The 24200-nt window shown below is 35.8% G+C and overlaps 1 protein-coding gene across 1 annotated transcript in view; it reads left to right on the top strand.

Annotated features, from left to right (window-relative positions):
• SEL1L (SEL1L adaptor subunit of ERAD E3 ubiquitin ligase) overlaps positions 1–23305 on the top strand; it is a 31263-nt gene extending 7958 nt beyond the window's left edge. Inside the window, exons 4-21 of the mRNA XM_052693491.1 lie at positions 1981–2148; positions 2765–2870; positions 3988–4150; positions 5672–5725; positions 5816–5875; positions 6377–6458; positions 6716–6870; positions 7551–7607; positions 8452–8520; positions 9640–9717; positions 10419–10481; positions 11693–11780; positions 12037–12185; positions 12775–12940; positions 13739–13813; positions 14886–15058; positions 17873–18001; positions 19311–23305. Of these exons, the coding sequence (XP_052549451.1) occupies positions 1981–2148; positions 2765–2870; positions 3988–4150; positions 5672–5725; positions 5816–5875; positions 6377–6458; positions 6716–6870; positions 7551–7607; positions 8452–8520; positions 9640–9717; positions 10419–10481; positions 11693–11780; positions 12037–12185; positions 12775–12940; positions 13739–13813; positions 14886–15058; positions 17873–18001; positions 19311–19517 (2042 nt within the window). The 3' untranslated portion in view covers positions 19518–23305. The remainder of the gene's footprint in view (positions 1–1980; positions 2149–2764; positions 2871–3987; positions 4151–5671; positions 5726–5815; positions 5876–6376; positions 6459–6715; positions 6871–7550; positions 7608–8451; positions 8521–9639; positions 9718–10418; positions 10482–11692; positions 11781–12036; positions 12186–12774; positions 12941–13738; positions 13814–14885; positions 15059–17872; positions 18002–19310) is intronic.
• Positions 23306–24200: the final 895 nt, after the last annotated feature.

Here is a 24200-nt window from a genome sequence, read left to right as displayed (position 1 = left end):
TGAATAGGATCACACTAGTTATTTTTAGTTGTTAATATATTAACTTCGAGTATTTTCTAATGTACCTTCTTAATGCAGAACTAGTGTATAGTCTGTATTAAAAAAAAGAAAAAGTTACTGATAGGATTGAATACTGCTTTTGAGAGATGTAGTGTTGTAAGGAGAAGTATATTAAACTCTACTTAATAGTTTTGTGGCACTAATGAACTAAATACTTCATTTACTCAATCTGTTTCAAAATGAGTTACTTCCTACCTCAGAATTATGTGACTAGATGGCTTGTCCCTGGGTATTGCTTGCATCTAAGATTTTTAACTGTTCTTGTTGAAGTACTGAACATGATTTAAAAACTGTAAGTTTGAACGTCCTGTCCAGTTCTTTTGAACTTGTTATGAAATAAGCTAGTGATGTGGATAGAAGGATTACTTTCTGTATACAAAATGCAGTTCTGACAGAAAAGTGCCTGTATTCTGGGAGGGAGAAGACTGTTAAAGGAAAGCTTCACTGAGGAGATTTTTAACTGAGTGGGGCAGGAATCTGCCTCAGACACATTACATCTCTTGAACGAGCTATCAGAGACAGGACTGCATTACGAGAGATTAAAGCTTTTCTAAAGATATATTCACTCATATGCATGGTGATGGGACTGCGTGCAAAATACTTTTAAACTTTCCATGTGTATTTTGCAGGTCAGTGAGCAGAGAAAAATTCCATCTTTGGAATCTTAGAATAAGTGCTATTAAGACATTTCTTTTGAGAAAGAAGTTGGATTTCTCTTCCCATCTGTGAAGAGAAAAATAAGAATGTAGTATCTTTTGGTTATTTATCCTTTTTGGACAGTTTTCCACCAACTGTAACAATCAGTTGATACGGAGCTGTCAATTCCTGCCATATTTCCCTTCTAATTTGTAGGAATCTTAGAGTAACACAATGTATTTAAAATTCCTGAATACTTATAAATATGTATTTGGATTTCATGTGGTATAAAGTATCTTCATAATGAAGTTCTGTCATGAGCTCTTAGCGTGAGGTTGTGCATTATGCAATAGCTAACTGACATCTAAAATGTTTCAAACCTACTTCCATCAAGACACATTTAATGCATGTTTGATAACACTTTTCCTCGTGTTATTTAAATTGCCTAGGGGCATCTGCCAAGGAATCAACTTAGGAAATGCAATTTGAACAAGTGATCTATTTCTGGGGATTTTTCCTATTAATAATAATAAACTAGTGTGATCTTTTGGCCTTGCAAGTGTAGTTCTCTAGAGAGAGAAAAAAAACACAAACTTTCCATACAGCCACGAGAGGTAGAAACTTTACCTTTAAAAAGCAGTCTAGTTGACATTATCAATTGCAGATCTTTGCAAATGTGTTCAAATGAAGCTCAAGCCAACTGCTGAATTCAGCATACTGAAACAGAACTTCATAAAAGGCTGACTGAAATAATTTCATGTTCAAAAAATGAAGATAGTTCATAGTCTTCATAGAGGATTGACATTACCTAAAAATAGTGCAGTGGAATTGCTAACCTTTGATAGTGTAGTGAGTGCATGAAAAGTAACACCACTAAAAGTAATTTTGAATGCAACTTAAACTGGTGAAGTGAAAAAATGTTTTCAGTGTATTTATGTAAAAAAAAAAAAAAAAAAAAAAAAAAAGTGCAATTTTTCATGGAAGTCTTTCCTTACAATTGTTATATTCTAATGCATTTGCTGAGAAATTAAAAATAAGATACCTGCTGTTCCATTTCATAATTGAAAATAAGATTAATATTTTAAAGTGTTATTTGGGAAAGTAACTGTTTTTACATGCTTTTGTAAGTTAGAATCTTTGATTCAAAAATTGATTAAATACAATTTTGACTTCATAAAAGTTAATATGTAGGAATTATGTTGGTATGTCTCCTATGTTGGTATGATAGACAGCTGCTTCTCTTTATTCTATAAATTAAAGTTATTTCTGGGTATGTATTTTCAGTTTTGACAGCTATTGGAGGCACTGCAGATGGTGAACCTTGCCACTTCCCCTTTTTGTTTATGGAGAAGGAATATGCAGAGTGTACTGCAGATGGGAGGGAAGATGGCAGGCTTTGGTGTGCAACAACCTATGATTACAAGAAAGATCAAAAGTGGGGCTTCTGTGAAAGTAAGCAAGCTGGTGTTTTTTATTTTTGTTCAAATAATACTTTCTTAATTCAGTGTTTTCATATATCCTTATGCTCTTTACTACAAGATCTAGAAGTCCTTATTGTGTATTAATGGCCATCTCGTGTAAGAAATGAGAAAGGCAAAGTTCTCATGATGGGAAATACTGGGGAAGAATTATAGTGCAAATGCAGTTTTTAAAGCTTTTGGGAAATCTTGCAGTGGGGGAATCTGTAAAACTCGCTTTCTGAAGCTGTGGAAGTATGGAGATTTGACAGTGTTCCCCATTATGCTTGCTGATTTTCTTGTATGCAAGCAAGCTTTTTCTAGAAAGCATCCTCCTGAAGGAGGAACCTTTCTTCCATGCACAGCTTGCTTTTGAGCAAGGAAAGGAATAATTTAACAGCAAACTCATGACAGAGATCACATGAGATGGTATCTTTGAAGATGCTCAACGTTTCCTTTGCCTGGTAGTCACTCAGGGTTGTTTATTGGTCTTCAAAAATACTCCTTAAACTCTATTTACCCTTAAAACAAGTAGGAATTTTGAGAGACCAGTCTTAAGATGTGTAATTGCAGATCTTAATGTTTTGGGTTATTTATTTTGCTTTTAAAAGCTGAAGAGCAGTCCAATAAGAGGAGGCAGATGCAAGAAGCTGAGGATATTTATCAGACTGGAATGAAAATCCTTAATGAAAGCACAAAAAAGGCTCAGAAGAAAGAGTAAGTCTACACCTTCCATCTCTACAAGATAATGACTATGTAGCTGGCCAGTCATTTATGTTTATGAATTAACATAAATTAGATGCCTTGGTATTTTCCTGCTTAATGGGACTTATCAACAAGTTAGGCAGTGATGGTACTGAAAATAAATTTCTGAATCAGTGTCTTCCAAGTGTTGGCTTAATGCAAGGTGGTGCTGCAGTTTTCTAGCTACAGTTTGAATGTGAGACCTGCCTGAGAGGAGAGTGTGTGATACAAGTAGTTGATAGGTCACTGTTACTAGATCCTTTTTCAAATGTTTCTTGTTATGGTTTTCATTCGTTTTCAAATACTGGGTTGGTGAAGAAGAGCTTTTCTTGTCCTGCTCTGTTCAATCTTCAGGGAAATGTTAATCTTATTCACAAATTACTAAAGCTCTAATAATTAGGTTTTTGTGAGCTAGAGTAATGTTTGTAGAAGAAACCAAAAAAGAATAGAAGGAGATGTTCTGTTCTTTCTGGTATTTTTACTTTCTGCCCTGTAATACAACCACTTGTTGGTGAGGTAGTTTTCAGTTTACTGTAATAATAGCTAAGTTAAGAAGTTAAGTTTAGAATTGCCTGGTACTTATTTTGGCAACTTCATCAGGAAGTGGTGACTTCAGGGTACTGATTATTATGTGAGAATGATTACTGCGTTAAATTTGTCGATGGAGACAAGGCAGCTTATTCTGACCTCAAAAAGCTGAGCTACACTTAGAGATTGTCCATCACACCTTGGCAAAGATAAAGACAGCTAGTACCTGTTAGCATTTGATTAAATAGTATCAGATTTTAAAACAGAGAACTTTGTTACAGCTAGCATGACTGTTTTATCACATGACTTGTCATGTGTGCAGTTGTCTTGGACCAAATATTTTGTATTTTCATCTGAATAATTTTGTACTCATCAAATCAAAGACTCCAAAGTAGTTTTCAGGCTTATTTTAATCTGCTATATTCTCTGAGGTTATTACAGAAATGGTCCTTGTAAATATTCAGCACGTTGCTTGAAATTGTTCATACAAGAATGTGAATTTTACAGGTTTAGGAATGGAATCTGTTTTGCTTTGAAGTGACTAAAATTGTTTTCTTTTAAGAGCATATCAATATCTTCTGAAGGCAGCTGACATGAATCATACCAAGGCCATGGAGAAAGTGTCTTATGCACTGTTGTTTGGGGATTACTTGAAGCAGAACATACAGTCATCTAAAGAGCTATTTGAAAAACTAACAGAAGAAGGTTCTCCTAAAGGACAAATGGTATATGAATTCTTAAATACTGCAAAAACTCCACAGGTTTATAAGTCACTTAGATCTATAGATTGTACTTGTTTTAAATGGGTTTTATAGATTGTTTTCATCTCATTCTTGAGGAAAGAACAATGAATGTCATCTGTTACCTAGATTTAAAAAAAGGTAGTAGACACAGCACTTTGTTTGAAAATGTGATGTGAAACAACTTGTTCTGGTTGTTACCAGGAGCTAACTGATCTAGCTGTAGGTATCCCTGCTCATTGCAAGAGAGTTGGTCTAGATGACTTTAAGGGCCCCTTTTCAATGGAAACAATTCTGTGGTACTTGTTCATTGTGTTGAAAATTGTGGCTATTGTCAATTTGTGTACATCAGTGTTTGCATATACTTCATTCTCTGTTTCAGAAGCATCAACTTCTTTTGGAGTTGACCGGTTTCTCTTCATTCTTTGTCTTTAAAATCCTATTCCCCACTTAGTGTTCGAGCACTGATTTGCCTTAAAAAGCGAGAGTATTTTTTTTTCTAGAGATTTAATATCAATAAAGATGACAATTTTTATCAGTCTGGAATTCAGTACTGTCGCCGTTTCTCACGGAGACTTAAGTTGTGGTCCGCCCGGCCCCCAGTGACCTGACAGCCTCAGGCCCAACGCCTGACCAAGTCAGTCCCGCACTGGGCCTGATCCATTTGTTTGCTATTCAGCACACCAAAATGATGAGTGACAAAACGCAGTTTATTGTAAGAAACACACTCTTGTTATAGCTCTCCCTATATCACAGTGTTACCAATCACCTTTGCTACGATTATCTCTACCATACCCAATAGACGTGTGGCATGTCTTGTCTTGCCATGTCTCACTATGGTTTCTCAAGAGTCAAGGGGCCCACGCAGAGCCTTGTGACCTCCACAGCCCCCCTTTTATGTATTCCATTAACCACACAAGGGGCCCCTGCAGATCCTATTACGCCTGGTGACCTCCACAGCCCTCTTATTTACGTATTCTGTTAACTACACAGTACTATCTGCATTAAGTGTTTCTCTACACTTTGAGAGCTGCCTAGAACGGTTTATGTGCGCTGTATCTTCTATGCTACTAGTTTCTCTACTGAGTCACACAGCTGTAACAGGTGTTAGAATAGATACAGTAGTACTTAACTAAACTTAAAAAATAAAAGTAACTTGGAAAAATGTAGCCAAACAATTTTTGTTACTCTAACTGCTATTGTATCTGTATTCCCTACATGTATGTAGCAATTCTGACCTTTTGTTTGTTATCTTAGGATGAATTCTGATGAATTGCATGTATGGTAGTTTCTCAAGTTTCTTAAACAACTGAACAACTTAGGAACTTGATATTGTAAAATAAGAAAGGAAGGGCCTAGATAAAGAAAGTACCAAGTGAAGGTAGAGAATAGCATATTCTTTCCGACTTTGAGTTGTTGTATGATTCCTTTATAATTATGTATTCCAGGAATACGTAATCCTGGAATTTCCATGGGATTTGCTGACTATCTTCATTTTATTTCTAGGCCCTTGGATTTCTGTATGCATCTGGTCTAGGAGTCAATTCTAGTCAAGCTAAGGTAACACATGGAAAAGAATCTTCTCTGTGTGTTTTCTTTTTATCTTGGAGGGAGATGTTTATATAATCAGTGATATTTTTATTTGTTAAGGCCCTGGTCTACTACACATTTGGAGCTTTAGGAGGAAATCTGATAGCCCATATGATCTTGGTAAGTAAAATCTCCCAGTTAAGTTTTTATATGCATGCATTTCTTATTATTCTTCCTTCGTGTAAGGAAAAATCTGCTCACTGTAAGCTGTGTGCCACTGTGGATTTAAATGAACCAAGTATATATCCCTTTTCACTTAAAGCAAAATGATATCTGCCTTAGTTGTTCTAAGCTGATAAGAATAGTGAAAGCCAAAGATCTTTGCAGAAGATGCAGTTTCAAATGATGTTGAGATTTAAGAGAAAACATATTGCATTTAAGTGGAAAGATGTTTAGGTGTTCACCTGTAAGTTTGTCCTGGAGTAATACCTGCTGTTTATTGGATACACTTAGCCTTTTGAATGGTATCAGTCAATTGCTTTTAATGGTTTTGGAATTGTCTCATGACTTTCTTTTAGCCTGTTGTCTTGTCAAAACTTGTTCCAGTAATGTGAAAACTTTTGTTTGTAATGTGGCAGGTGCTGAGTTGTGAAATGAGCGCCATCTTTGTTTTCTTCTTAGGGTTACCGTTACTGGGCTGGGATAGGAGTCCTGCAAAGCTGTGAATCTGCTCTCACTCACTATCGACTTGTAGCTAATCACGGTAAAAGCACTTTTTACTCAACTAATGTTTTTGAATGATATAGAAATACCTAGAAAGTCTCCTTTTGTCAGCATTAGAGAATTATATTTTTACACTTGTAAGTTATCAGTTTGATTCTGAATTGTAAGGTTTTGTTGTTTTTTTTTTTTACCTCTATTTTAAAAAAAAAAACTGGATCTCTGTTGGTTACTCAAAGTTGCAGTACAGTATTTGTATTGAGAAAAGCTGCCTGAAAGTTTTACAAGTGTGTTTTCTAGTTGCTAGTGATATTTCATTGACTGGTGGAACTGTGGTTCAGCGGATTCGCTTAGCAGATGAAGTAGAAAATCCAGGAATGGCAAGTGGAATGCTGGAAGAAGACTTGATTCAGTATTACCAGTTTGTAGCAGAGAAAGGAGATGTACAAGCGCAGGTAAAACTTAAGTTCATTTGATATTTTGCAGGAGTGTGGGGGGATTGTATGAAAAGTTTTAGAAAGCTAAAGCTCTAATATCTCTCAGTATTTCTCAGCAATCAGGTTGATTGACATTTCCCGATTATCTTTTGTGAGAAGGAGCTTATATTTTAGCATGCTTAAGATTGGACTTAAAGAAAAGCAAATATCTGTGGAAAAATAAATCCAAAATATTATCACTTCTGTATCTTAGAGAAGATGATATTGGAGTTCATGGAAACCAATCAGACTAGTTTAAGAATAGTTTTACATGTTGTAAGGGAAGTCTTGATCAAAAGAACTGGCCTTGTGAAAGAGCCTCAGTTTCTTACTGCTTTGTTTTTGTAATATTTCTGCATGGTGCCAGCTGGACCTCTTCTATGTGTAACAAAGATTGAGGGGAGAACACTGCAGGCCAACTGTCTTAATTTAACTCTCAACTAAGACTTAAGAATTGTGTAGAATTGAAATGAACAGTCTATTTTTTTTTTTTTTATCTAGGACAGTCACTTTTTATTATTCTCCATTAATTCTCCACTTCTCTTAACATAATATGGAGGAAATGGGTTTTGTATTCTGTCTTTGTGTTATCTGTGTTTCTAAGAAAGTAAATTTTCTAAGGAAAAGTGATTTATTTGTATTGTGCCCTTTATTTTTAGGTTGGTCTTGGACAATTGCACTTGCATGGGGGAAGAGGAGTAGAGCAAAATCATCAGGTAGCCTTTCTGTGTATCTCCAATGTGTATTACAGTTATAAAGGTGGGGTGGAAATAGTGTACCTAAGAACACAATCAAGCAGAACTCTTATTTGCCATAAGGTATTTAATGTCTTCAGTAAAATTTAATTTTGTGTTTAATACAGTTAGCTTAATACTAGTCTTAGAAATGAGGAAGTAAAAATACAAAGATGAGTTTTTCCACTAAATGTTATCTGCAACTGGCTGAGTTTCTGCATATGTAGTAGGATCTTCATGGTGGACTGTGTATACATTAGCAATTATATTCTAACTCACATGAATTTGAAGAGTAGAGCACTTCAGTAGCCAAAATGATGTGACTGAAATACTACAGTTAATAAATCTGTTTAGAAAGCAAAACTTCTGCTGTCGTAAGCTAGCCTACCTATTGCTTGAGGAAGTTAAAATAACTATCTTCTGAAAATACATACTGAAAAACTAGAGAGCTGAGTGTGCTGTTCTGAGGATTATTTCAGACTCTGCTACTGACCACACATTATGTAACAGCAACCACCTTAAAAATGGCTCATCTGTAAGAGTTTAAAGAATATGTTCAGTGGTCAGAATGAGTATACCCAAGCTTATATACCTGTATAGCTTGTGTTCAGTAGCAGTTTTTTCTCTGCCTATTGGAATACACTGAGTAGGATTGCTGCTCAGTACTGAGATTTTATATAGGGAGCTCCATTAAATAAGGCAGGATTGATAAGCCTTTTGCTCAGAAGAACCTGCAAGCCTGACAATTGCACTTGTGCTATATTTTGCAAGAAAAGACTCAGATCATATATCAAGGTAACTAAAATACTTGTTTTCCTTTCTCCAGCGCGCATTTGAGTACTTCAATCAAGCAGCTAATGCTGGCAACTCACATGCCATGGCCTTTCTAGGAAAGGTAAATATTGAACACTCAAAAATAAGACAATTGTCTGTTTCAGTAGAATAATAGTATTTCCTATCTCCTGATTTTGTGTAGTCTCAAACTGGAATGCTGGAAGCTTCAACTTTGCTAGTTTTAAACTGAGAGTAGCAGTTTATTATGTCTAGTCTGTTTTCTATTTCTTTCACTTTTGGAAGGTTTGCTTTTAGTGAAAAGTGCTTGAACTAGACCTTTAAAAATAGGAAATGGGTGTCTAGATAGTTAACTGTGGTGTAGCAAATGTTTATTCCAGGAAGGAAAAAAAAAAAAAAAAAATTTCTTATTCTGTATTGGAAACTGAGGTATCTAAATTAGTTTCCAGTAGATTTGTATCAAAGCCTGAATCTGTCTGCAGAGTGGACCTTTATATCCGTTTCCTGAGACTTATTTCCTTCTTAAATTTAAATTGGACTGAGAAGCTGCTATTTGTGGTGTGAACACCTTTCTCCTTAGAAAGGTATTCAGGTCACTTGCCTGAGATCTAGATTATCAGCTACCTTTACTCTGTATGAGGAGCTAAATCCTTATTATTCCATGTGAGTACCCTGTAAGATTAGGCAGCAGTGTGCAGTAGCTCTGGCTTACCTTCTTGAGGTTCTCACTGCACTGGAGATTAAAAAACTCATGAAAAAAAAGAGTATAGCGTGCTTATCAAGGCACCTGATCTAAGAGATTGCAGTTTCCTGCTTTCAGGGCTGTTTGAATACATATCTAATAAATGCTTGAATTGAATTAGGCTAGGAACAGGGCCTAGCAACCAATTCTTGTTTTCAAGTAGTATTTTACATGCTAGTATAGTTTTACTTCCATTGATCTTAGAGGACTTTTTTGTCTAATTGTGTTTCTCCACACTGGATCAGAAGTGAAGGATATTATTACTCAAAGCTTTTAACTTTATGGATAGTTCATTCTTCATATAACCTCTGAATCTGAAGTTATAGCATAATACATGTAATCTGCTTTGGTATAAGTTCTATAAAGAATTCCATAATAAAATAAATAGAGTTGCCTAATGCTACAGTGCTTCATGATGTCCAGAGAAAATTAATTTATTTGAGTAGTCATCAGAAATGATTTATTCTTTTTTTCTTTCAGATGTACTCAGAAGGAAGTGATGTTGTACCTCAGAATAATGAAACAGCTCTTCAGTATTTCAAGAAAGCTGCTGATATGGTATGATTATCTGCTTGCAAAAAATACAGCATCTGCACTATAGAAGTTGAATAGCTCAGAAATGCTGCTAATGCCTTTTTGCACGCTTATGTATGTGTACAGCTACTCCTGTCCTAGGCTGCAGTTTAACTAAATCTTGAATGTCAAGGATTCTGGAGACTGTTCTGATACTGGTCCTCTTGACTTGATAATTTGCTACATTCACTAAAAGTTTCTGATATGCGCCATTACCTTCTACAATTCTACTTACAATTCTACATACTTCTAGTTCAGGAGGGATGCTGGTGATTAACACAGGACCACCAGCAATCTGCCTCAATTTAAGACAGATTCTTAGAGCTTTGCTAATTGTTTGGGAGTTTCTATGGCATTCAGAATGCTTCAAACTTGGAAAAACTGAAGATAAGTTATTAATGCTCTAGCTTCCTATGGGTGAGTGTTCAACATTTTGAAAATGCACTGTGGACTTTCATAACTAGCATTAAAAGTTTTTTCCTGTTTTAATCACCTACATAGCTATTGAGCAAAATTTCCCAGATACGCTATTTTCTTCTTAAATAACTATTGCTTAATAAATTTGTTTTGCATGTTTTCATCTATTTCAGCACTGCTTGTTTTTGTGTTACTAAAGAGCTGCAAAATTTGAGAGATTTAGTTGTAGGCTTGATTTTTCTTTACAGAATTTTATTTTTTTGCTTCAGGGTAATCCAGTTGGGCAGAGTGGGTTAGGAATGGCTTATCTCTATGGAAGAGGTGTTCCAGTGGTAAGTTTTTGATGGTCATCTTTCTAGATGTAGTGGAAATGTTAAGTCATGGCCTGAATCAGTGGTTGAGCACCTGGTGGGAAGGGAGGGTCAGCCCAGGGGAGCTCAGGTGCAAGCAATGCACCTCACTGACTGGAAGAGGTGGAGCCAAGATCCACCCCTTCCCAGACCTCATTTAAGGGTTGACAGTGAAGGGTGAGGGTGTCTCTTGCTGGAGATCCCTGCTTACCTGAGCTCTTTTCCTTCATTTCTGCGTCTGTGGCTGCTGCATTTGGGTTTGTTCTCATTTGCTGTAGCCAAAGACTTTGCCACCCTGCTATTATGATCCCAGTATAGTATTACACTAGTCATAGCTGATTGTGCTGATTTTGCAACTTCTTGCTTTCTACAAGCTCTTTCTCTAGAGAGGAGTACTGTAGAACACTTACTTGTGGAGAATTATATTGCTCTGAAAGCTTCATGGAGAAACTTTTAATATAAAAATAATAGTAATTCACTGAAGGGTTAACAACTCTTAAACATGTTCTAAGTTCCTTCTAACAAGTTTGAAAATACTGCCAGAGCTGTTAGAGAAGTGGGGCAGTGTGAAAGTTTTGCTGGAGTTGTAAACTTAGCTTTAATTTTCTTGTGAAGCAAAACAAACCCTAACTGCCCCCAATTTTATCTCTTGTGTCAGTGGAGGAACACCTTGAGGCTTTTAATTAGTTCTTTGGCCTCATTGCATTACCAACACAGAGGTCTCTTTTTCTGTCAAGTGTTATATTTTTAGTTATATAAACAGGTATTTATAAAGTTTAATTTTCCAAGTTGAGGAAACAAGTTGCTTGCTTTTGAAACAGCACAAAAAAATCTTTTGAACTATAACTATTTGTGGCAACGTTATGTGTGGATGCCAGCTTTCATTTGGCCTCTAGAGGTTCCTGCCAAACTCAATCATTATATGTGATTCTATAAGTTATATCGTCCAACCTACATGCTGCAGTAGGACTTCTTAGAATGAGTTGCTTGGGACCATCTTCAATCAGCCATCTTTTGAATATCTCCCATATCTCCATCTCTTGGCAACCTGTTCACTTGTCAGTCAGAATATGCCTTGTATGTCTTATTTTTATATCTTAAGCCTGTAGCTGTTTTATTTTACACACGTTCTCTCTTTATTTAAATTGTGCTATATTGCAAGGCTCTAATAACTGGATCCAATTTTCCTGCAGAACTATGAGCTAGCTCTGAAGTATTTCCAGAAGGCTGCAGAACAGGGATGGGTTGATGGACAACTTCAGCTGGGTTCCATGTATTACAGTAAGTGGCATCAAAATAATTTGCCAGGTATAAACAACTGCCATTTCAGTATCTGTTCACTAGGTGGCATTAAAGGTGAGGATATACTGCTTGTATACTGCAGTGTTACTAGACTGCATTTATGTTTTTTTCCTATTTGTCTTTCTCCCCACTCATTTATGTACCTTTCTGTAATGTTTTGTAGCGATTGTGCTGTATTTCATACAACTTTGCCTGTTATGAGGAATGAATAGCATTGACTTAATATTTCTTTTAGATGGTATTGGAGTCAAGAGAGACTATAAACAAGCTTTGAAATATTTTAATTTGGCCTCCCAGGGTGGCCATATTCTGGCTTTTTACAATCTGGCTCAGATGCATGCTACTGGCACTGGAGTGATGCGTTCTTGTCATACTGCTGTTGAGGTAAGGTCATCCACTTATAATGCAAGTCCAATAATGTTAACTTGCAAACAATTGGATATAACTATGTCAGCTTACCTAAGATATGTCATAGTTAAAATGCATTGGTGACTGCAGAACCAAGGCTATCATAAGGGAAAGTGTTAAATTATTGCTTTGTATCTCATGAGAAAAACCTTTAAAAAAACCTTTAATTTTTATGTTGCTGTGATGTGACATTTGTTTTCTTAGCTCAGAAGAAAATTAGATGAACGTAATACACACTTCAGTATTTAAGTACTGATTTTTTTCATTTAGACATAGTTTCAAGTGTACAATTTAAGGAAATTTTTTTTAAAAGCTCTTGTTCAGTATATTTCTGAGTAAGCAGCTGAATCTTGGTGTTTTTCACACACCAAGATTTACTTAGGAATCTATATACTCTATATCTTGAGGTTTAAGCCTGTCTTAAGCAGTGAATTTATCGATTGAGATTTTCCTGTGAAATGCAAATGCTTTTAACAGGTGTTTGAATGTTCAAAGTTTACCTCCTGTAAAATACAAATTTCTGAAGTTCCTCACAGTCTTATCCATCTTCTCTATTCCTCTGCAGTTGTTTAAGAATGTTTGTGAACGAGGACGCTGGTCTGAAAGACTTATGACTGCGTACAACAGCTATAAAGATGGTGATTCAAATTCTGCTGTTGTTCAGTATCTTCTTTTGGCAGAACAAGGCTATGAAGTTGCACAAAGCAATGCTGCTTTCATACTTGATCAAAGTAAGGACTCCAGCTAGTTCTCAGAAGGTTTTTTGAGCTCACTGGTAATAGTCCTGTTAGTAGAACTTTAGAATTCTTGAAGGTCTATCTTGTTCAGTTAGTGCTTCAATGGAACTTTTGTCACCTTTCCTCCTTTTCACACTGGAAAATTGGTAGTCTTTTTACCTCTATAGCTTTCTAACCTTTAAGTCAGGAACACTTAAATTTTGACTTCTGGGATTTAAGAATAGGGTAGTGAGTGTTTTTTCAAAGGGGCTTTAGTTACTCATCTTTACATAAGCTAAAGCTGACACAGCAGAGGTATCAGTTGTAGCTGGGACATAGCATCTTGGTCTGGGTTAAAATTTCAATTATTATTATATCTATAAATCTACATCTCAATTCGAGATTAATGTAAAACTGTTAAATACACTTCATACAGAGAATCTTTTAACTGTAAGGTAGTATGCCTGAAACGATATTCACACTCCAAGTGAAAAAAATTGAGACCTTTGAAGTAGAACCATACAGTTTGCTCATAACTTGTGTGTGGGGAGAGATGTAGAAAAAACAAACAAACAAACAAACAAACAAAAAAATAAAAATGAAAGTATTTCTTACTGATTTCAGACCCGCTGAATCATATTTGGGCAATAGCACACTTAAATTTTTAATCTTTTTACGTGCTGCATATAAGTATTTGAGGGCAGCTAGGTGTGTGTGTGTGTGTGTGTGTGTGTGTGTGTGTGTGTGTGTGTGTGAGAGAGAGAGAGAGAGAGAGTACCAGGTTCTCACTTAATAAATTGATTTCCTTTCTAGAAGAAGCTAGCATAGTAGGAGAAAATGAAACATATCCACGAGCATTGCTTCACTGGAATAGGGCAGCTTCTCAAGGTACGTTTGGTATGGTAACAATTCCAGTTACGTCAGATGTCAGATACACTCTTTTTTTTTTTTTTTTCCTTTATGAAGCAAGGAAGGGGAGAAAAGCTTCTATTTTGTTCAACATTAGTCATATTCCACAAGAGCTTGTGGCTGTTCTTTATTCCACTGGCAGCCATAAAGTTATTGCTTCATGACTGTAGGCATATTGCACTCTGAAGTCCTGGAAAGTGTAAAAAAAATAAAAATTCTAAAAAAAAAAAAAATGTAGAATGCATTTCTCTTGCCATTCCACATGAAATTATAGAGCAGTATTAAAATTGAGAAATATATATTTACTTGAATATTTTAATTGATCCACCTTTTTAATGTAGATACAAAATATCTTGAGGATTTTGGTACTTGTCATCATTTATAAGAAATGTAATTCCTTATTGAAAGCAAGAAAAGACCAGTGATCAAGAATGCAGCATTGTTCAACAAAGCAGAGTTTAAACTCTAGTATTGTGATCCTATAGTAAAATACACAAATCTAAGTTTAATAATCATATATCTCAGTAGAGTTCTCTAACCTTCACACAGGTTCATCTACATAAATGTCAGTCTGTCAACTTTTTACTTAAGGGGAGGTATGATTTAAATGGAGTGTAAGATTTTGTCTGAAAATATTTAGACAGTGCTCTTTTTTACTAGAAATATTCAGTTACCAAGTGATTATCAGAGACTTCAGTTTGTTTTCATTATTTCTGTTTTAAAAACAATTCTTTAGTCCTTAATGACCATATAATAAATGAAAAGCTTTTTTACTTCAGTGACTATGGAAATTACATAGGTTTTCAATTTGTACTGGTAATAGAAATATTGTTAGGGTTACTGGGAGAAGTACTTTCTGGAAAATAGAAGTCTGTTAGGGTTGTCTAAACCTGAGTATTCCTTTTAAAAATCTGTTGTGAGAAAGGCAAAAAAAGAGAAAATATTACTTTATACAGTGTGCATAAAGCCTGTAGTGAAGCTTCATGTGAAATTGAAAGACTTACTTTGACTAGATGTTTTATCTTTTATGATGCTTTTTGTTTCTTTGTAGGATACACAGTTGCAAGAATTAAACTTGGAGATTACCATTTCTATGGATTTGGTACTGATGTTGATTATGAAACAGCATTTATTCACTATCGACTGGCATCAGAGCAGCAGCACAGTGCCCAAGCGATGTTCAATCTGGGCTACATGCATGAGAAGGGATTGGGCATCAAGCAGGTGAGTGAGGTGTAAGCTGATAGGCAGATTCATTACGGTATATTTCTAATATTAAAATCCCTAGTCATAGCAGACTTCAGCCACTATGTAGTCACTTAGCAGGAATTTGTATGCCTCAGTTCAGCCTCCCTTAGCAATTACAGAAATATATCCATTTCATGCTTCTGTGTGTGAGGAAGTAAGGTATAGGCAGGGAAAAAAATTGCCCTTAATTGTGAAGTTTGGCAAAAGGGTAACTCATATTTGCATCCAATTTTGTGATGTTTTCAAGACTTCAAAATATAATGAAAGAAATTAAAATCAATTCCAGATTCAGGCTATTTCTGCACAGGATTGCTTCTACTTATAACTCAGTGCCTGAAAGTATGTGGAGCTCTTCTTTTCAAAATGCCATGATATTGAAAACAAATGAACTGATATTTCAGAGGATATGAACAATGTGATTGTTAGATGTAGCTTTTCAAATTAGCCTAGACTGCAGTTTGCTTTACTAAAAGAAGGCAGCGCATTTAGTTCCTATAAGAAATGTATCAGATCTTAGAATCTTTTGAATTGGAAGGGACCATTAAAGATCATCTAAGCCGACTCTTCTGCAGTGAACACATTTACACCAAGATCGGTCTGTGTCTAGGGACAGGGCTTCTGCTACATCTCTGGGCAACCTATTCCGGTGTATTTTACAAAAAAAAACTTCATCCTTATGCCCAGTCTTAATCTCCTCTTTTTTAGTTTGAAACCGTTTCCCCATGCCCTATCTCAAGGGACCCTGCTGAAGAGTCTGTCCCCTTCTTTCTTCTAGCCCTCTTTTAGGTAATGAAAGGCCACTATCGTGTCACCCTGAAGCCTTCTCTTCTCCAGGCTGAACAGCCCCTAAGTAAACTAAAATGTACAGAATCCTTTACATTCTCTTATATATGTCAGAATAATGAAATTTGTATTTGCATACTAATTCTGAGCAACCTACCTTACCTTAATTGAAATAGCTAATATAAATAAGGAAAGTGAGCACTGAGAATGTCTAGACAAGAAATATCATCTATTAAACCAGTCTTGGAGATTTTGAATACCTAGCTACTCTTCGCTTGCTGTTTCCTAAATTTTAGATTCATAAGATGAGAGAGAATGGAGTTTAGGATTGACAAAAAAGACTGGAACAGTGTTGGATTAGGATAGCCTAAGAAAAGACAGACTGAATTTTGAGTCAAGAAATATTTTGTTATCCTTTCCTGGAATGGAAACTACTGAATTTTGAATGTCTCCTTCAAATAACTCAACTGAAGTCATGATGTTAGCATATGTTGTCTGCCATTGAAGTCTGTTCTTTCACTGGAGGGCTGTGGATGGGTCCTTTATTGACTTCTAGCATTGCAATATCTAACAAATTGGGAATTTTCGCTATTGAATGCAGTGTTGTGTAATTCTATTCTCTCTCTACCTATATTCATACCATTAAAATTGCAGTCAATTCAGGGCTAGGAAAAATGATCTAATAGCTGCATGACTTCAGCTCAGGTTGTTGTTGATTCAGGATAGTCCTGAATAAGTATGATACTTCTTCCAAACAGCTTATGCATTATTCACCATTTACTTACTGAATAAACAGTATTTCTTGCAGATAGGATTCTGTATCGTATTTGCTCTGTATGAATAGCTTTGAGATTCATTCTAGTTCAAAGCCAATTATTAAACCCCTTTAGAAGTTTCACACACATACTGCTATTCATGTATTCACTGATATTGTCCAATTTGAGTCTGCATATCAGAATGAAAACTATATTCTTATTTTTAACAGCATCAAGTCTCTTAAGTTAACTTTTCCATGGTGCTCTTTAGGATTCGGTGTAATCTTAGTTCTTTACTTGTATTAAGACACTTGAGCGTTTGCAGCTCTTTCTCATCTATCAAGTGAGAGTGAAGAATGTATAAATACAACTAATAACTTCCTAATTAGAAATAAAAGTAATACATGATTAGGATCCTTTGTATGCTTATTTCGTGTATACTGTCTTAGTATAAGGAAACAAGGAAATTCAGGCAGACTTCCCAGGCTTGAAGAGTACTCGAGTTGTTTTGGGGTTCATAGGTACATTGAAAAATCAATTTATTTCCGTGTGTATCAAAAAACCTAAGTTTTTCTGTGTTAACAAGTAGAAAGCAGTTGAGGGGGAGCTAAGGTATTTAGCTACATGTATCCTCTGTTCATGATACAGTCACCTTGTTCCAACTAGCTCAGTAGAGAAGGCTAATTTAAGCTTCTCTAAAATTGGCTGGCTGTTGATGTTCATGTTTTGCCACACTGCTCTCACATAGGCATGTCAGTTTACAATAAGAAATAGAATCTAATTTGGAATGTGTTCAGAAATGGTTAGAAGTTGCAGGCTTTCTGCGGGAGGCGTGCTGTACTATAGCTGGGAGGAGTTGTTGCTATGTACTCCTACATGGCTTCTGTTTTCTTACTCTTTCTCATCTGGTGTGGTGTTGCATACATAAAGTATACTCAAGTTGTTGTCTAAATATAGGCTTTGTTTTACAGTACATGGGTTGAATTTATTAATTTTGATCTCTTTATTAGCTTCAATTCCAGCATCAATTGTGCTAGCTTTATCCTTGGATGTAAGCTTCTACTTGTGTATTCAAAGATGACCATCCCTCAGGAAAAAAAAGGAGGGGGTTGTACTTGAATGGTTTTTGTTTAACTCAACCAAGAAAAAAAACATTTTCAAATGACAGCATGTATTTTCATGTAGAAAAAGCTCTAGATCTTATAACTTCTTGAGTTCTTTAGAACTGATTTTTGTATCTTTGTAATTGTAGGATATTCATCTTGCGAAACGATTCTATGATATGGCTGCTGAAGCAAGCCCAGATGCCCAGGTTCCAGTCTTCCTAGCTCTTTGCAAGCTTGGAGTGATATACTCTATGCAGTATATACGAGAAATCAATGTAAGTAGAATTAAAAAGAGAAATGTTTACAACTCAATCTTTTAAAAGAATAGATACCTTGTTTGAGCAGAAGTCTCATATGAGCCTTAAAGTAAATTTTTCTTTTTTGATGTTGTCTTTTAAAGTTGTAGAAGCTGCAGTTCTTATCTGTGCAATAGTGGGAAACCGAGAAGAGCCTAGTCAGTGCTGTTCAGTGCTATTCTTCCCTTGAAGAGAATATCCCAAACCTATTTGACTGCTTCTAGCCAAGCGTCTGATGTTAAAACTGACCACCTGTTACATTGACTGCTTAACAGAAAAGAGAGTGTTTTGGGTTATTTTTTTTTTTTTTGTAGCCCCAATTCTTTTGCTGTTTTATATTCAGTTGTAACAGTCCCACTTAAGTCATGTTTGCTTATATTTGGCAGTTCAGTTATCATACAGAGTTTCTGCTTAATGATGAAATTGAGTTTAGGCGATTTTTCTCCATATACTATCTGAAATATTCTTCAGTATTCTGAGATCTTACTATCTTTTGGATTACTTGATAAATTCAAATGATAGGAAAGCTATTTCCTCTTAGAGCAAATTTGATTTCAAGCAATCCAGGTAAGACTGGAAATCAGTAGTCTGGAACTTTCAAGAGTGAACAACTGAAACTTTTAAAATCAATTGAGCAAATAATCAGAGCTCACAGAAGCTACTACACAGAACACTGGCATTCAAAGTTTTAGATCTACAGTCAATAAGTTCATTAACAATGGCTCTAGTACAAACAATGTCACTGTAGGAGAACATGATTATGTTGGCTACAGCTTATGCAAGTCATAGTCTGATAGAAAGGCAGTTCACATGACTAACAATGAAGTGTTTTGGCTGGTAACTTCCCTGTAAGTTATCTACATGAATCTCAGTGTCATATAACTTAATTATCCTTGACCTTAATGTTCCATTTTTCACGATAGTCTGCAGATGCTTCCCTATTTGGCTGGACTGAGTTCATTTCCTCTTTGTATGTAGCATTTGTGCCCCTCTCTTCAAGACAACTAATATAAGAACAGGGCACATAATTTAAATTTTTTGTATTTGCTGTGTGTCAGGAACAGTATTTTTGGAAATAGCTCCTTCTACAGAGCATTGCTTTTATTGGCATTTAACTCCTGAAAATTGAGGATGACATTGTAATTATTATTTTTCATTCTCAGAAATAGAGGGGAAGAGTAGCAGTTCTAAAACTTCAATAGCTTGTACATTAAAAATATTAGAAGTCAAATATAAAACGTCTTCCTGTTCTTGTTCTCTGACGTGATAATATGGACTTCTTTCTTAGTTAAGGGAAGTCTTCTCACATATTGATATGGACCAGCTGCTTGGGCCTGAGTGGGACCTCTACCTTATGACCATCATCACCTTGCTTCTGGGAACAATTATAGCTTATAGACAAAGGCAACATCAGGCAATTCCCAGACCAGCAGGACTACGACCAGCTGTGCCTCAACAAGAACCACCACCTCCAGAGCATCAACCACCACAATAACAGCAAGGGCCTCGGTAAAAGAACTGGATTTTTCCAAGAAGAACAAATTTCATTGTGATTTAGGACTTCAGATTAATGGTCCCTTCCATAAAAGAGGCACAGAGAAGTTAATAAGGATTAAAGTATGAAAGCTGCTTAGAATGATGCCTTTTTTCAGGGATAAGAAATTTCTTCTGAAACTGATTTGAATGTTATTTCAGTGCCAATGGAATAACACTATGGCTTTTTTCATGGAAACACAAGTGTGCTACTACAAAAAATGTTGCCTGCTGTATCTAGTTTCTCTTTATTCTGAGTCCTTTTCATCTTAGAGAGAAAGAGAGAGAGAAGGCTAGCATTAGAAGATTTTTGCCTGTCTGATAGCAGCTGCCCTATAAAAATAATGAATTTATGGCCAGTTTCATTCCAAGAAGCTGAACTATATTTGAAGTCCAAAACAGTTGGAGCTCTATGAATTCATATTCTGATCTCCACCTCAAGTATTTCTACAATCCTTATTTGATTGATTTCTTACTCTTTGGTCTTCTATGCTGTCTTGAATGATTTAATCTGGATTATTTATAAGTTCTGTAAAACTAAACCAGCAAATATGTAATTGCATTTGTGCTTTTTTTTTTTCCAGTATTTTTCCTCATTATCATCAAAGTAGACAGTTGTCAACAGTTAGTATATAGCCCAGGAGGAGAGTTGAAATAGATAGGGTTTGTAAAACTAATTAGTTGCAAACTGTGCAGGCCCGGATCTCACATCCTTCTAAAAAGTTTTTTGGAGCCTCTTAACTTGCAATCCTTAGTAATGTAAAGAAAAGTTAGTAATATCTTTAAATAGTGTAACCTTGTTGTTACAGACATGCCAAGTCTATTTACATTGCAGAAAGCAGCAGAGTTAGTGTGGGCACTGAAGAAAGAACAGAACCATATGCCTTCCTGGTTTTAAGTAGAGAAAATCTTGTATTTTATTTCCAACAATGCTTCTTGTTATCTGCACTGTAAGAAGATCCTCTTGCAGATGAAGTGTAGTATCTTATGTGCATCTGTTTAATGCATCTGCAGCAAAAAAATAGAAGGGTCCCAAAGGCATGTACTTTCTACAGAAAGGTGTGGATTTAAGCCAGTGATGCTACAAGTTCAGTTAACTGATTAAAAAATCCTGTGTTAAATCACAGCAGTGGCCTGCACCCTTTTTGTACTGGGCATACATAAGAAAGTCAGCCAGTTTGAGTAGCTGTACAACCTGAGGATCCCTGTACCAAAATCTGAAGACAGCTAATGTTATTGACTCTTGACACCACCAAGTTAGTGTTGGCCTTTTTTGGAGTATAGAGAGTATGTATGACCTGTGGGCATATGTTTTTAGACTGCAAGAAGCTAGTGACAGTTTGTCATTGAACTACAATTTCAGAGTATGAGGTTGGAAAACAGTATCATAGGTGTAACAAATACAGATGTTTGTGCTCTTGGCAAATCAGTTAAGTACCTATTTCTGTGCTAGCATTTAAACTCCTGAATATGCTGTCCTGTCTTAAAGTAGAATGAAATACAAAGATAAGGCTTTAGCTTCTCTCTGACAAAATCTACTTCATTCAAAGGGTTAAGAGCTTTCTTTCATATACTTTTTTCAGTGCGTTGGCAGCTTCAGTGCATTGGCATAGACTTTGATCTGTTTTTATACTTAATGCAATTGTTGCATAATATATCTGTAGTTTGGGAGAGAGGGAAAGAAAGATGCTATTCTGTGAACTGAAACGCCATGGATGACTTAATATTAAAATAGAGGTATTAAAATAGAGGTAGAGCTTCTCAGTACTTGAAAATGTTTCTTCTGGTTATGTGGAGACAAATCCATTGTTGTAGTTTGATGGAGGGTTGCAGCATGTGGCAGAGGAATGTTTTTGTTTCAGTCTTTTTCATCATTATCAGTTGGAACAGTATTGAACTGAAACGTAGAGTCTGGAATGTACAACACTCCCCAGTTGCATTTCTGAGGTACCTGTGACTTCTGAGCACTTCTTCTGACCTCTTTCTTTTTGCCTCTGTCACCTAATAGTTCTTTTCTAGCTCAGCATGAATAAATTAAAGTTTATATGGGAAATGTTTTCCAGTTAACTATCACTGATTCGTTGATCTTTTAGGATGTTTAATAATTTTGTTAATGCTTTATTAAAATGTTTTTGTTGTTTTTATCTGCTAGAACTAAATTCTAAAAGCTCTGTTTGCATGAGACTCTCTCATCATTGTTGCTATGTGACAGTCTTACAGCTAGCTTTTCACTGAACTGATGCATTTTTACAGCTAAGAAATCAGCGGAAGAAAATGGCTGGAGATCAGCGAATTATTCCATTTTACAGAACTGCTTTTTGAAGAAGCAATAAGGAAGTCTTTCTGCTTTTTTCCCTGCTTTCTACCAAATTGCTACCACTAACTTTTTTCAGATGACATTCATTTGAGTGAAGTGGTAGTAGTAATGAAGTACTTACCAGGAGTAATAGCAAGTTAACTCAGGGATTAAAGAAATGAATACATTTTCTAAACCATTTGTCATACAACATCACTTCAGCTTCTGAGACAATCCCTTGCTACTCTACTCTGAAACTTGCATTTTGAGAGAAATGTGTTTAACTCTTACTAGCAATATGTTTCTTGTGTGCTTGGTTTGTCAAACTGCTTTTTTCCCTGAGGAATTGGATTGCTCAGTTGTTTGCGGTGAAGTGCTCTTCCCTTTTGGTTGTCCTATAGCTTGTATGCAGAATTATTTTAGAAGGGATACTTAATTTTAAGATAAGCATTTTTACTTATCTGAAGTGTTTTTTGAATGGAAAAACTGTATTCTTTGTGATGACTTAGGTCAAATAGGCATGCTCTGGCCTTCCCAGACACCTGCTGTTTTCTCCCTGAAGGGAAAATAACAACTATAAAGAACAGTAACTATTGTCAGTGGGAGTTCTGTATGCAAGAAAACAGTGGAAAGATGTGGTGTGAAATATTTTTCTACACCTGCAATGTTAAGTAAGCACATCAGCTGCTTCAGCTGTTCTTGCAGTCTGAAAATAACATGAAACTGTTGAGAAAACTAAAATTCTACTTCTTCCCTTTGAGATTTGCCCCAGGGCTTAATCTATCAAAACAATTTTCCTTGCTTTGTATGTCTGTTGTAGGAGAATCTAAGTGCAGGTAAAACCTTTGATATAAATATCCCAGTGAGACTCCTGAAGCAAACTTTATTTACTTCTTAGTCATCTTCCATGAAACATCAGCTCTCTTATTAAACTTAAAAGTTTAAAAAATAAAAAAATAATAAAAAAAAGAAGAACTATCAAATATTCTTCTTGGAGAAGAGCATTAAATTGTGGGTTGTGAAAGGACTTTTAAGACTATGCATTATTTAGTTTCCACCTACTTTATGCTAGTTTTGGCCTTTAAGGATTATATTACAGGGGGTCATAGTCACCTTTGCAAGTTGCTTTATTTTTAGATAGGCAACAATAAACTGAAATTTTATTTTTGTTTCAGAGAATATTAAACTAAACAAAACTTAGTTTGGTTTGAGAACTACTGGAAATGCATATGGCATAGGATTCCCCCCTCAAATAGTCCTTTGTTTTTATCGGCTGCAGTTCTTTAAAGAGTCTTGTAGGACTTTTGTAAATTTATTTTGTATTTAAAATCAGTATAAAGGCTGGTCAAATGTAATATAATTGTGTAAACAAATTCTGTTAATAGAAAGATGTACAGATTCATTTTGTACTGTATCTTTAATCTTGTGAAATAAAGATACCACTTGTGTGGTTACGTTCAGTGTTTACATTGCTTATGGTAACAGAGGATGTCAACTGTAAATCATTTGTTTTCCACTACTGAATGCATACCTTCTTATAACGATACTCATTTCACTTTTATTCCTCTTCAGAAACAAATCAAAGTTAGTTTAGAAGGATATAGAGAAGAGAAATGAAAATTGTGCATTGTATTTTCAGATGTGCTAGCTTGTCTTCTCTGTGTGATACTTTTTTCTAGTATATGCTGCATCTGGACTGTGTGTGGCAAGTGTATATGAATGTGTCTGGGGAGTGTGGGAAAAAAAGTAGTTCAAAGTAGCTAAAGCTGCTGCCAGTAGCACTTGCTGCAGGTAGCTAACAAAATGTAACTGCTGATACTAAAACCAGCTTGAGCCTGATGTACAAAACAAAGCTCGCTAAGCTTGAGCTACAAGTTGACAAGCCTGTAAGCAATAGATCACTGTTTTCTGTCGTGGGAGAAGTAGAAGATTCTCGTCCTTTTACTGGGGGGGAAGAAGGGGAGAGAGCTTCCTCAAAAGCTAAGCTGGAGTTCTACTTATCCAGTTAGTGAATAGTTTGTCATCTTTACAAGGGGAAATGGTTTTAAGTTGAAACAGTGAAGATTTAGATTAGATACTGGGGGAAGTTCTTTACTATGAGAGGGGTGAGGTGCTGGAAGAGGCTTCCCAGAGAGGCTGTGGATGCCCCATCCTTGGAGGTATTCAAGGCCAGGTTGATGGGGCCCTGAGCAGCCTGGTCTAGTATTAAATATGTAGGTTGGTGGCCCTGCCTGTGGCAGAGGGATTGGAGATTCATGATCCTTGCCATCCCTTCCAACCCAAGCCATTCTATGATCTTTTCTTTACAGGAAAGAGAAGTATGTTGAATTGGAGAACCACTGTAGTTCA

Source organism: Tympanuchus pallidicinctus, unplaced genomic scaffold (assembly GCF_026119805.1).
Source record: "Tympanuchus pallidicinctus isolate F22 unplaced genomic scaffold, pur_lepc_1.0 scaffold3, whole genome shotgun sequence".
Classification (NCBI taxonomy): domain Eukaryota; kingdom Metazoa; phylum Chordata; class Aves; order Galliformes; family Phasianidae; genus Tympanuchus; species Tympanuchus pallidicinctus.
Note: the sequence above shows the minus strand (reverse complement) of the source record. Positions and strands in the feature narration are given on the sequence as shown.